Source organism: Ochotona princeps, chromosome 13, assembly GCF_030435755.1.
Source record: "Ochotona princeps isolate mOchPri1 chromosome 13, mOchPri1.hap1, whole genome shotgun sequence".
In the NCBI taxonomy this organism is placed as follows: domain Eukaryota; kingdom Metazoa; phylum Chordata; class Mammalia; order Lagomorpha; family Ochotonidae; genus Ochotona; species Ochotona princeps.
In genome coordinates, this window is record NC_080844.1 from 32,841,973 (window position 1) to 32,854,967 (window position 12,995).

The 12,995-nt window shown below is 53.1% G+C and overlaps 1 protein-coding gene across 4 annotated transcripts in view; it reads left to right on the forward strand.

Moving 5' to 3' along the window:
- The window catches only part of CDH23 (cadherin related 23), a 375,667-nt gene that overhangs the window by 4,203 nt on the left and 358,469 nt on the right, over positions 1 to 12,995 (forward strand). For all 4 annotated transcript variants that reach the window (XM_058671237.1, XM_058671240.1, XM_058671242.1 and 1 more), the window contains exons 2-3: positions 2,373 to 2,585; positions 4,235 to 4,347. In XM_058671237.1, coding sequence (XP_058527220.1) covers positions 4,323 to 4,347 — 25 coding nt within the window. In that variant the 5' untranslated portion in view covers positions 2,373 to 2,585; positions 4,235 to 4,322. The remainder of the gene's footprint in view (positions 1 to 2,372; positions 2,586 to 4,234; positions 4,348 to 12,995) is intronic.

Sequence of the window (12,995 nt, forward strand, 5' to 3'; positions counted from 1 at the left end):
TGCTTCCTCCTGCCCCCTACACTGGTCTTAATCTGGGGGCCCTGGGTAGGCAATGGGATCAAGAACAGATGTGTGTGCCTGATGAGGAAGGACAGCGATGAAGCCTGGCTGCAGTCACCCCACCTGTCAGGTGACATTGCAGCCCAGAGGACACCTGCAGACAGCTGCTCTGGTAGACGGCTACAGACTAACCTGGTCCTCCCGAGTGTCCATCCCTGGCCAGCACTGAGGACTCCTCAGAGGCCACAGGACACAGGCAGAGGCTTTGGGTGTGAGCCAGAAGCCTCGCGTCTGAAAGACCCACTGCTCTGGAGCTTGCCAGTGTCCCCAGCATGTCCATTTTGGACCTTGGAGACAGAGCAGATGCGGCCTGCTGAGCCCTGGTATTGTGCTGATACAGCGTCTTAGTCCACTCAGCCACTCAGTCGCACCCAGCTGTGAGCAAGGGTTATCGTCCCCGTTTGATAGGGATCGGAACTGAGATCAGACATGCCGCCACTCCCTGGCAGAGAGGAGCTTCAACCCTAGTTCTGTCTGACCCCATCCCTCCCTGCCACCCTACTCCTGCAGCTACTATGCAGGGTTCCTCAGCTGAACACTGGGAGTCTGGGATGGGAACTGAGGCTCTATTTCCAACACATGTTCAGGCAGTACCTAGGTGACTGGCCCAAGGACCCCTGCAACAGACTGGAGACTGATGGGGAAGGTGTTTAGGAACCCCGACTGGCAGAGGCTGCAGCCCCAGTTGAGGGCATACCTGGGAAGTCTCTGTAGGAGCTAAGGCATGGTAGATGCTCCCTCACCATTCTGTACAAGTAGTCCCAACTCTGCAGCCTGTGCAAGTTAATGCCAAGCTCATCCCTTGTACCACCTGCCCCAGCCTGGCACCCAGTGGTTTTATTCCTCAGTTGCATCTGTCCTACCTGTTCCCTTCAGCTGTGGCCCCCACACCATGAATATTCAGGAGAGGGGTAGAAAGGGGGTGGGGGAGTGAGAAAGCCTGGAAGCTCTGGGGAACTAGAGATGACACGTCAGCAGGAGGGCAGCAGCCGTGGTCTCACCCCCTGGCAGGCATTCCTGTAACTGTGAGGAGCAGGGTCGGGTGTATAGGACCACCTCCTGCCAGGGGTGAGGGTCACACCTCATACCTGTTCCCTGACACTCATTAGCTGCAAAGGTGATGCTAAGTGTTTTTTATTCTGCTGAGTCTTTGCTGAGACCAGGAAGGGAAATGAGCCATAACAAAACCGCAGCCCTTGGTGAGACCGCGTGAACGAGTGAACGGCTTATGCTTGGTGAGCCAGGAGGGCGCATGGTTGTCCTCACTCATGGCTGCTCAGTGCGGGGCAGGGGGTTGGGATGGGCAGGGGGAGCAGCGGTGGTAAGGGCAGGGGGTTGGGATGGGCAGGGGAGCAGCGGTAGTAAGGGCAGACAGGGGGGAATCCCAGCCACTCTGTGCCAGCCTGTGCCTTCCAGGGCAGTTGGTACTCTGTACTGACCCCTGGCCTGCCAGGAAATATCACTTTCCTTGCTCGTAGCCACTGAGGATCTCAGGTGGCAGTGCCCTATGGGCAGGGCCCAGCCACTTGGACCTGGGGCTCATGCTGGAGACCACTGGGCAAGTCATTCATCCTGCCAAAGCTCTGTTTTGGGGGAACCTGAGACCTCATAAGGTTCATGGGAAAGTGAAATTTAATTTATTCTGGTGTAAAAATATTTGAAGTCCCAACATGCAGGAGGCGGCAGAACCAAGGGGACACGGTGGCCAGGTACACCTAGCCCTTTCTGTGCAAGGGCTGTGTTTTAGGGCGGCAGGGCTGTGTGTCAAGGTGGCAGGGCAGTCTGGTGTCAAAGGCCATGTGTCAGGGAGGCAGGTCAGCCTAGTGTCAAGGGCTGTGTGTCAGGGTAGCAGGGCAGCCTGGTATCAAAGTCTGTAAGGGCAGTAGGAATCACAGAAAGCTGCTGGCATGTACCAGTGCCCCAAGGAACTCCCAAGAGAATCAGAGAATGTTGGATTTTTAGATGTGAGCTCCATGGATCCCAAGCCTAGCTCAGTCACCAGTTCTCTACACACAGCTTGTGGGTTATGGGGACTGCTGACCGTGGATGCACAGGACATTAAATGACACAGAATCCCAGCACGTGGAACCAATTTCTGCCCCTGGACCCCCTACTCCACTGTTCTTTCCATCCTGGTGACTCACGGGAGAAACTACGGTTTCAGTACTTGAATTCTTCAACACTTCTCCAAAACTTGACACTTTCTTACTGAAGACCTTGGTCACTGGTGTAGGAAGTCAATGTCTTCATTTGCATGTCTTTCAGTTGTTTCTTTTGTGACAGGCAATATTGGTTTTTCATTTTTCATACAGGTTCATTCTTGAAAGTAAACACAATGAAAGCACAATGAAAGGTTAAAAATATCATCAATGTAAAATAAAATACAGGAGATGTTTGGATATGGCAGATAGTCTTCAAGTTCCTTTGGACATGCAGGCAGGAGTCTCCACACCCAAGAACAGTGTGTGTGAATGTAACATATTGGAAGAACATGGATAGCTGTCACCCCCTAAAAACAGCCACAGGTAAGTTTTTCCCTGCCCCAATTTTATATTTAGGACCCCAGTAACAAGAATCTTCTTTGCATGGCTGGCGAGTTCATTCTTCATTTTAGCCAAGGATAGAATGCTAGAGGTGACTGACAGCCCCCTCAACCTTGGGCACAGTCAAGGGGCCAGCCCTGGAGCTGGCTGGAACTGCGTGTGCAGGGGTAAGGGACAGGAAGAAGTCAAAATAGAAGTGTAAGCAGAAGTACAGGACATAGGGCCAGAGCGGCCACAACATTTTTGAGGACTTGAAACTCCCCAGAGTGGAGGAAAACAAGTCCCAGAATGCCCTTGTTCTAAGAGAACAGCACAGGTCCCTGCAGAGGCTCGGGACCGCTATGACTGACCCACTTGGCTCCCCTGGGCAGCCACAGCTTCAGTCTCCACATCAGAACCTTAGGCGGGGGGGCGATGTAAGCAACCAGTAACCATTGCTGTCAAGAGAGACGTTTTTGAAGCCGACTGTGGGGCCCTTAGGGCAGGTGGCACCAGCCGGCCTGGGAGCACCTGGGATCAAGGCCCAGAGCCAGGGTGTGGCTCAGGCCAACAGGAGGACGCCCCAGAGGATGCCCCAAGCTGCCTCCCTGAGCCTCCAAGGACTCAGCAGGGTCCAGAGAGGGGCCTAGGCCACATCTCTGGAGCCTGAGCCCCACCACCCGTCCCTCTGGAAGCACTTCCAGGCCAAAGCCTCCTGGCAGCTCAACAGCCACCTGCCACAGAACAGATGGTGGAGCTCAGTTTCCGGGAGCCAGGGGACTGGGCGACACAGCCAGTCCCTGTGTGGGGACAGGCGGTGGTTACCCGGCAACGGGATGAACGCCCAGGTGAGAGGGTGGGGCCAGCCGGGAAGAGGGAACAGGTGTGGAAGCAGGAGGGGGAGGCGACCTGCCAACTCTGGGGAAAGCTGCTTTTGCTACCCCCAGTTCCCTGGCTTCTATCTGGACTTGAAAGAAAAGTCCTTAAGGCACGTGATGGAAAGAACTCATCTGGGAACAAATGCTAGGAAGGATGCTCCTGTCACCTGTGACTCACTGTGGGCTTGGCACTTCACCGGGAGTATGTCACCCATCCTTATGAGATTACTTGTCTCCACCTTGTTAATAATGAGTAAAGGGTGATTTAGACAATTTAAGCACTGGGGCCACACTACCTCAGCCTGGAAGTGGCCCAGCTGGACTTGGATCTGGGTGGCCCTGTGCACAGGTTCGAGGACAAGCAATGGACACTCACTTCAATTCACCAGTCCTCAGTCCTGACTTCTTCCTGGGCCCAGGAGCCCATCCTGGGGTTTTATGGAGTCTGAAGCTTAGACAAGGGGAGGAGGAGGCATCTTTAGGGAAAAGAATTTAAAGTTGCAAAAATTAAATTAGATACAAAAAATACAGTCACACTCACTTCAGTGACAGGGTCAGGTTCTGAGAAAGGCATGGTCAGATGAATTTTTTATCATGCAGTGTCACCATGCTGGCTGTGAGTCACTAGGTGTTATCTATGGGGCTGTGCTCTTATAGGTGGTCTGAACTTGCCCAAAGCAGCACCCTGGGGTACTTGATTGTCTTCCCAACATATAGAGAAGTCCCATTAGGCAAATATTGTGTTGAATCTCAGCTCCCTTACTCACCTTGCAGGTTCCTCTGTGGTCCTTGTCCACCCCTCTGCCCAGGACCCCTCCTGGGATGGCCCCCACCAGAGGGGTCCACAAGGCTTTGTCAGGCTATGAGAAGCAGGTTTGGCCTGCCAGGTGAGTTACAAAAAAATTTTTTTTCCTTTTCAAGTCTTTAAAAATACACAGTCAAACCCCGTTTCTGGACCTAACAGATTTGGTAATTCCTTGCCAAGTGGTAATTGTTAATGTTTATCTCTACACCCCACCCCTTGTGCGAGGCTGGGGCTCAGCAAGAGCTTCCTCCCGGGCTGTTGGCTGTGCGCAGCATCTGGCGCAGGGCTAGAAATCTAGTGGGTCCTGAGTGTTTGTGGATGGATACAGGGGAACGCCAGGGGAGCTGGGACCCACTTGGCTTTCCTAGCCTCAACCCCAAGGGTGTGACACTGCCCTGCAGGCCCACAGCCACTCTCAGGCCTGCACAGGACTAGGGATCTGTCAACCACTCACATCCCTCATCCCACCTTCAGCTTGGTGGGTGGCACAAGACATTAATCCTCCCCTGATGGTCACAGCCGGTTCCCCTGCACGGCTAATTCCACCTCCCCATGTAATCATCACACTTAGCCCTTCCAGTAAGAACTTGGCATCAACAGAGACCCACTCAGGCTTTAGCTGATTACTGTCATCTGTCTGACCCCCAAGGCACCTACCAGGATGGTGAGGGAAGCACAGGGAGGGGGAGTGTTGTTGGGGAGCTGTGCCCTGGTCTCTTGATGACTCAGTTTCCTCTGCTGGGGAGTCAGGGTGACAGACCCACCTGGCATGTTCTGGGGAAGGGATCAAGCAGAGCAGTGTCTGTCAGGAGTGCCTGGCACTGCCCCAAAACATTGTGTCACAGGTGTCTTTGGATTGTGTAATTAAAAAAAATTTTTTTAAAGATTTACCTATGTGGACCTAGCACAATAGCCTAGTGGCTAAAGTCCTTGTCTTGCACACACCAGGATCCAATTTGGGCGCTGGTTCTAACCCCGGCAGCCCCATTTCCCATACAGCTCCCTACTTGTGGCCTGGGAAAGCAATCGAGAATGGCCCAAAGCCTTGGGATCCTGCACCCATGTGGGAGGCCCAGAAGAAGCTCCTGGCTCCTGACTTGGGGTCAGCTCAGCTCAACTCTGGCCATTGTGGTCACTTGGGGAGTGAATCAGCAGATGGAAGATCTTCCTCTCTGTCTCTCCTCCTCTCTGCATATCTGACTTTGCAATAACTAAAGATTTATTTTTTATTGTTATTGTATTGATTTATTGATTTATATTTTATTGTTATTGCAATGGCCAATGCTGCACCGATCCGAAGCCAGGAGCTTCCTCCAGGTCTCCCATGCGAATGCAGAGTCCCAAGGCTTTGGGCTGTCTTCGACTGATTTCCCAGGCCACAAGCAGGGAAGCTGGATGGGAAGTTGAGCTGCTGGGATTAGAACCGGTGCCCATATGGGTTCCCAGCACGTTTAAAGCGAGGACTTCTAGCCGCTAGGCCACTGCGGTGGGCCCAACAATAAATAAATCTTTAACAAACAAACAAAAATTTAGGATTTCCAAGAAGCTGCATGCTGTGTTGGGGGCCCCATGGCTGGCCCTGGTGAGACAGCCTTTAAAAAATTGCTTATGTGTCTGTAAGTCTTCGTGACAAAAAGGGGGGAGACAAAGAGAACTTCATCTGCTCCATGCCAGATTATCAAAAACAGCTAGGATTGGGCCAGGCCAAGCTGGGAGAGCCAAGAACTTCATCCGAGTCTCCCAAATGAGGGGCAGGGACCTGAGGCCCTGGACCATCATGTGTCACCTCCCAGGCACATTGGTTAGGAGCTGGCTCAGAAATGGAGCTGCTGGGACTGGAACTAGTGCTCAGATGCAGGCTCTGGCCTCACAGGTGACTTCACTCACTGTACCACATACAATTTTAATGTCTCTACCCATTAGAGCTCAACTGAGCTGGGCTGGAACCCAGCTTGCCCATCTCTACAATGGGGATATCAGTGCCTACATGAGTTTCCCTAAAGGACTGAACAACACGACTACTGGACCCAATGACCCAGGGACAGTGATAACTCCCTATGTTGCCCACCAGGATTGAGCTGTGGGCAGTGGGCCTTCCGATCTTTCTTTAGCCCATAGCCAGAGAAAGTAAGCCGACCAATGATTGTATCCACACCTTACAGACAAACAGAGGCCTAAGGAGATCAGCAAGACGCCTGTGAATGCTGGAAGCCAGAACCCCACTCCTCCCATCCCTAACCCCACCAGGTGTCTGCACCAGGAGGCAGGTGCTTAGCATTGCCCTTTTGAGGAGCCAGGTGTGTGCCCGCACAGATTACAGGTCTCCAGAGGGATTCCGTTCCCCATGGGACCCCGCAGGAAGACAGCTGCAATGCTTGCTCTAGGGAATGGCAAAAGTGGAGGCCTCCCACCCCAGAGTTGCAGGTAACTGAGAAACAACAGTTGGGGACTCGTCCAATCCCAGACTGGAATTGGCAAGAGCAGGGGCTCCAGGATGTATGGGCTTCAGGGCGCTCTCTGGCCTGGGGTAGGTGAGCATGATTCAAGTTCACACAGTGCGTGTCAGGAGACTAATCTTGGCTTCCTAGGGAGAAAAGCAGGGAGGCCTTGGGAACTGAGCCCTGGCTTTAAAACTTAAGGAGGTAGAGAGAATGGAGCAGAACTCTGAGCTAGGCATGTCCTACAGGTACTGTCCACCTGTGATAATAAAACTAGTTGGATGGGCCTGGCGCAGTAGCCTAGTGGCTAAAATCCTCACCTTTCACACCTGGGATTGCTCCGGCCAGCAGAGCCAGTAACGTGGATACGGAAAGGGTCTAGGGATGAAGCACCGACAGGAGACCAGTGATGATAGATGTCTCTGCGAAGTCTCCCTTCACTGTGCCTTCACCTCTCCTTATATACTCTTCCCCCGCCATCCTCATTTAGCAGCATATTGGATACAGATGAGTCCAATTAGTCTAGGTGTTTTTAGTCACAAGCCCCGTTCCTGTTCCCGCCCAGGCTAAACGAGTACTAATCAACTCCTTAGCTCACAACATGGGATCCCATATGGGTGCCGGTTCTAGTCTTGGTGGCCTGCTTCCCATCCAGCTACCTGCTTGTGGCCTGGGAAAGCAGTCGAGGACAACCCAAAGCCTTGGGACCTGCACCCACATGGGAGACCAGAGGAAGCTCCTGGCTCCTGGCTTCAGATTGGCTGTCGCCCCTTGGGGAGTGAATCAGAGAACGAAAGATCTTCCTCTCTGTCTCTCTTCCTTTTTGACATTCCAATAGAAAAAAAAATCTTAAAAAAAAACTAGTTGGGCATCATCAACCTATTTTACAGATGAGTTAACTAAGGCAGATAATTACCTTGCAAGGAGTGACAGCTCAGGAAGTGGCATGGCTGGGATTCGACCTCGGTGCTGCCTGACCTTGCCTGTACTCTGCATCTCACAAGGAAAGTAGATGAGGCTCAAAGAGGGGCCAGGGATGTTCCAAGAGTCACACAGACAGCTAGGGGCTGGACAGACAACTGGTGACCAAAGGCCAGACCCATAGCCCCAAAATGAGTTCATGGAGTGATCTGTCCCATAGCAATTCTTTAATATCAATGACAGAAACACAGTGAGGATGGCTGGGGCTGTGGAGCGAGTTGTGAAGTACAGGTGAAGCTGGGGACCATCACCACCCCACTGCTCTTTTGGTTCAGGATTGGCCCCACAACCTCCACTCTGAAGCAGGGTTGGGGTCCTGGTCCTGAAAAGTAGGAGGTGCCGTGTGGCACTCGGCCTGCAGGTGGTGTCCTGTACTGCAGATCTAGTCTCCCCTGGGGGAGTTTTCCTGCAGTTGGCTCCTGGCAGTCAAATCTGTGATGACACCATGCAGAAACAGGCCCCTATATTTTTCTGCAGACACCCTCTGGCTGGCTTGGGCGGAACAGGACTGGCTCCGCCCAGACTGGGAACTCGCTTCACCTTAACTCTGCCCTCCTTAGCTATGCCGCCTGAATGGTTCTGGATGAGGGACTCCTAATGAATGTGGGGTTCCCAGCTGCTGCCCAGCTGTTTGTCGCTGGCCAGTCTACCTTTAAGCTCTGCATCACAGTATGCAAGTAACTTATTTCCAGGATACTAATGGAGCTGTTGGAATATTTGCAAAGTACTTGGTCCAAGGCAGGTGCTCAGCCGATGGGGACCTTTAAGGTCATCCCACAGACCGTGGCTGCTAGCTTTTCCAAGTCTGTCTTACGTGGTGACGCCAGTCCATGGAAGCATATTTTATACCACAGGCCTCTGCCCTCCCCTCTGGCCTGGTGCTACCATGGAGACCCAGGCTGTGCCCTGTGTCTTTCAACCTGAGTTCAAATCCTTGCCTCTCCCCTTTGCTGTGTTGAGCTTAGACGCTGCAGACATTTGTCCAACACCTCCTGGGGGTCAGACTGGAGCTATGCACTAGTTCTGACTGGGAAAATGGGGGACCATGGGTGACATGTGCAGGTGTCACTCCTGGCCTGCCTCACTGACTTGTGTGTGGCCCCAGGGATGTGCCTTAAAAGAGGTCAGATGGGAGAAGACAGCACCCTGGGTCCCTAACCCCCACTAGAGGATGGCCACCTCCCAGCCCTGACTTATGTTCCCGCAAATAGTGCACTGTATTGCTGCTGCAGTTTTTGAATTGGCTTATATTGCAGTATGACCTAGCTTGGCTGCATGGACATGGACTCCCTGTGCCTCGATGATCTGGTCTGTGAAATGGGGATGATAAGATTGTCATGGAGCTGGTGATGGTGTTGGGGGAGGGGTATTCCAGGTTATCCTTGCAGAGTAGGGAGAGGCAGGGCTGGGTCCTGCTCTCTGGGAGTACATTGTGTGATGGACAAGATAGACTGAAAAGGTTACTGCAGACTCTGCACTACACACAGAGGAGGGTGTTGTCTAGATTTCTGAGGGTCTGGGTGAGGGGTGGGGAAGGCTTTCCTGCAGTGGTTGAGCTGCAGTAGGGCCCAGAGCTGGAAGGGTAGAAGAGATGACTAGAAGCTGCTTCTCTTGTTGACAGACATTAGGGTTTAATGTGTGCCTGTTGGGGGATGCTCGAGGCTTGAAAGGAGCAGACCTGGCTCAGAGCTACCCAGTGGAGGCTGCTGACACACCTGTGGCCTTCTCCCTGCGCCATGATCTGTAGTCTGTGCTCTGTAGGCTGTGCAGTCACATGGCACCCGACACTCAGTTCAGTGCTGTACCATCTCTGTCTCTCTGTGGGCTACATGGCCTCAGATAGAAGGAGACAGACCTTCTGCACTAGTGTGGAAAGAGCTGCAGGATGTGTCTTGAGAGAGAGGGTAGAAAAAATGTGTAGGACAATATGTGCAATAGGACTCTGCTTGTGAACAGTAACTCCTTAACATTTTGTACCTGCCAATAAAACATTGCCTTATCCCCCTTCCCTATGCTGCCTGCCCGGTGACACATCTGACCGCTACTTCTGAAGGCTGGCTTAGAGATGGAGCATACATTAATGAATACATTAATGTATGCATGCTGACCCTATCTCCACATTTTTTAAAAAAAGATTTATTTATTTTTATTGGAAAAGCGGATTTACACAGAGAAGGGAAGACAGAGAGAAAGATCCTTCAACCGCTGATTCACTCCTCAAATGGCCTCAATGGCAAGAGCTGGGCCAATCCAAAGCCAGGAGCCAGGAGCTTTCTCTAGGTCTCCCACTTGGATGCAGGGCCATCATTGATTGCTTTCCCAGGCCACAAGCAGAGAGCTGGAAGGGAAGTGGAGTAGCTGGGACATGAACCAGCGCCCATACGGGATACTGCCACAGGAAGGTGGAGGATTAGCCAATGAGCCATCATACCCACCCCTATCTCCACATTTTTGCCCATTTATTGGACAGTGTAAGATTCTTAGGAGGGAGACACTAGCTCATTAACTCTGTTCCTGGCTCGTGTGCTGTTGTCTCATGTTTTTAACTCTGTTTTCAACACAAGTGTGTCTGTTTCACCTGACAAGATGCTTTGCTATGTGCTTACGGTTCCCTTTCCATTGCTCTTTTTTTCCACTTGGACATTTCAGTTTCCACCCAGGGCTGTGCTCTGTCTGCCTGAACTGTGCCCTTCCTCTCGTGGTGACAGTTGAGCCGTTCACACACTTCAGAAGGATAGGATGATAGGGGTGTGCCAAGACAGGTGCTTCTCCCAGCCCCTGCGGCCAGCCAAGTGCAAGACCTTCCCATGTGTGTACAGAGCATTCCCCCAGAGGACAGGCACCAAACTGAGAAGCATGGTTCATCTACATGGTCAGAAGTGTCTGCAGTGATGGTACAGTTCTGTCTGTGCAAAGAAGCAGGAAGCCAGGGCCAGGCTGCCTAGAGACCCAGGCCCAGCTGGTGCACGGCCTTTCCTGCTGTCTCATGTGCACACAACCCCCCAGTGCCACCTGCATCCAATCTGACTCCCACCACAGCCCTGCGGCCTGGGAGGGGCAGCCCTGCCAATCCTGGGCAGGTCCTGCCCATAGCTCCCATTTTCACCAGCACTTACTGCTGCTTCATGTCATCTGCTCATTCGAACCCCATTGCAGCCCCTTCTGGTACTGTCACCATCTTACCCAGGAGGAAAACTTCTCAAGAGGCTAAGCCAAGATCCAAACCCAGCTCAGCCAAACGATGCCAGGGCCCAACTGTCACTAACCTCATTTTGCAGATGAATAAATCAAGGCACAGGCTCAAAACCAGAGGAAGGGGCAGGACAAGGACTTACAGTGGGGCCACTCAATATTATAATCTGCTCCCCCCCAAGGGGCTGTTCGAGTGTGGTCTGGGTGGAGAGCCACTGCCCTGCCCTTATCCACAAGGAGCAGATGTGAGTTGCCCCCAGACTCCCTTCCTCCTTGGCTTCTAACTGTCTGTTGTTTTCTGTGCTGCCCCACATCTCATGTTCTCATTTGTTTCCTCATCTGTCCGTTTGGATAATGATGGCATCATCTTCATGCGAGGTCCAAGGTCATCCACGCAAAGTTCTTGCAGCAAGATCAGCTTTGTGTAAATCCTTGCGGGAGAGTGGGGAGTGGACACTGTTTGCTGAGTGACTTGGTGTAGAAGCTGTCCCTCTCTGGGCCTCATCTTTTCTGTCAGCTCCCCATCACAGAAGGTTGACTGTATGGTTTGCAAGGTGTCTTCTAGCTCTGAGAAGCCCCTGGCAGCATCTCCTGGTGACTCTGAGAGCTCTGCCTGCAGTAGGCACGAGCCTCGGTGGGGGATGTCTGGCAGCCTGTGACTACTGTGTTGACGCCTCTTGCAGCCAGAACATTTTGGGCTGTGCCAAGTAGAATTGCTCTCTGTGGGCTGGGGGCTAATAAGGCTCTGGTTGCCCCCAGAGAGAGGTGAGAGGCTCCCCCAGGGAGGCAGGGCTTGGGAGTGTGCCGTGCCTACTTCTTCCCAGTGCCCAGGGCACTTGGTACCATTCCTGGCCACCAAGCGCCATTCTGCACCATGCATAATTCATACCCCCGTGTGCCAATCTGTGCCAGCTTTAATTAGCTTCTAACTTTTTTTGTCATTCATTTTGCTATGAACACCTTATAAATAAATGATGGGCCAGGGGAGCAGGGAACAGGGCAGGAATAGGAGGGGCAGGCCCAGCTCTCTGAATCACATCTGGGGGACAGAGTGAGCTTCCCCAGCTGGGCCTCGGGGAGCCCCAAGCCCCCTAGGGGTTCCTGGGGAGCCTGTGGCCATGCAGATGGGGATCCCAACCCACTGTGTTAGCCTTTGCCGCTTGGCTTGTCCACGTGTGCCTCATAGAGCCACTGCAGCTGTGCCAGGCTCCAAGGGCTCACAAAGCAAACTCAGGAGCACACAGGCTTGGTTTACGGTGGTAGGCACCACCCCAGGAGAGGGCAAGGGAGCTGGGCACATGCCGCTAACAGGAAGCCACAGACAGTGTGCAGCAGCTGAGGGCTGGGGGCTGAAGGGAGCAGGCATGTGCTGACGGTGATGGTGAGGAAGGATGCTCCACAGAGAGCCCTCCAAATGAGTGGATCCCTGTGGGGAGCGGAGGTAGAGCAGGAGTGCTGTTTTGCACTCATAGTTTACAAAGCATCTGACGGCGTAGTTTTCTCTCTCTACCTGAATGGCAGCCTTGGGAGGTGTCTGGGGAGGCTGTGGGCTCTTGTGCCCGTTGGAGTTGGGAAAACTGAGGCTTGGGATAGGGTGGCTGAGGATAGGATAGCTTGGGATGGGTGGCTTGGGATAGGATAGCTTGCTGCTGACTGGTGGGTTTTATACCCCTTGGTCCCTCCCTTCCTCCCAAGGAGGGGGTGGGGCCTGCAGAACCCGGGTGAGTGAATAGGTGGGTGTGCTGGAAGCCATTTTTGGAGTCCCTTCCCCTGCCATGCTCCACACATGCTCCTGTCCCTGCGTGAGGTCCCACGCTCTCGGCCTGGCACACCAGACCCATGCTTCCTGACATTCCTCTCTTGCCTCTTCCCAGGGCACTCCTTGGTCCAGTCCCACCACCAAATCTCGTGGAGTCCATTACCTGTTTGGCCCCCTACCTCACCTCGTGCCTGCTTTTGCACATAGAGTCCCCACTTTTAGGGATCTCCAGACCCAGGTACCTGAGGACTAAAGAGGAACTGACAGCCACAGCAGGGATGTGGCTGGCAGATACTTGCACAGAGGGACAGGGGACCTAGGACAGAAGGCACCTGTAGAGCACTTATTTCCATCTTTCGC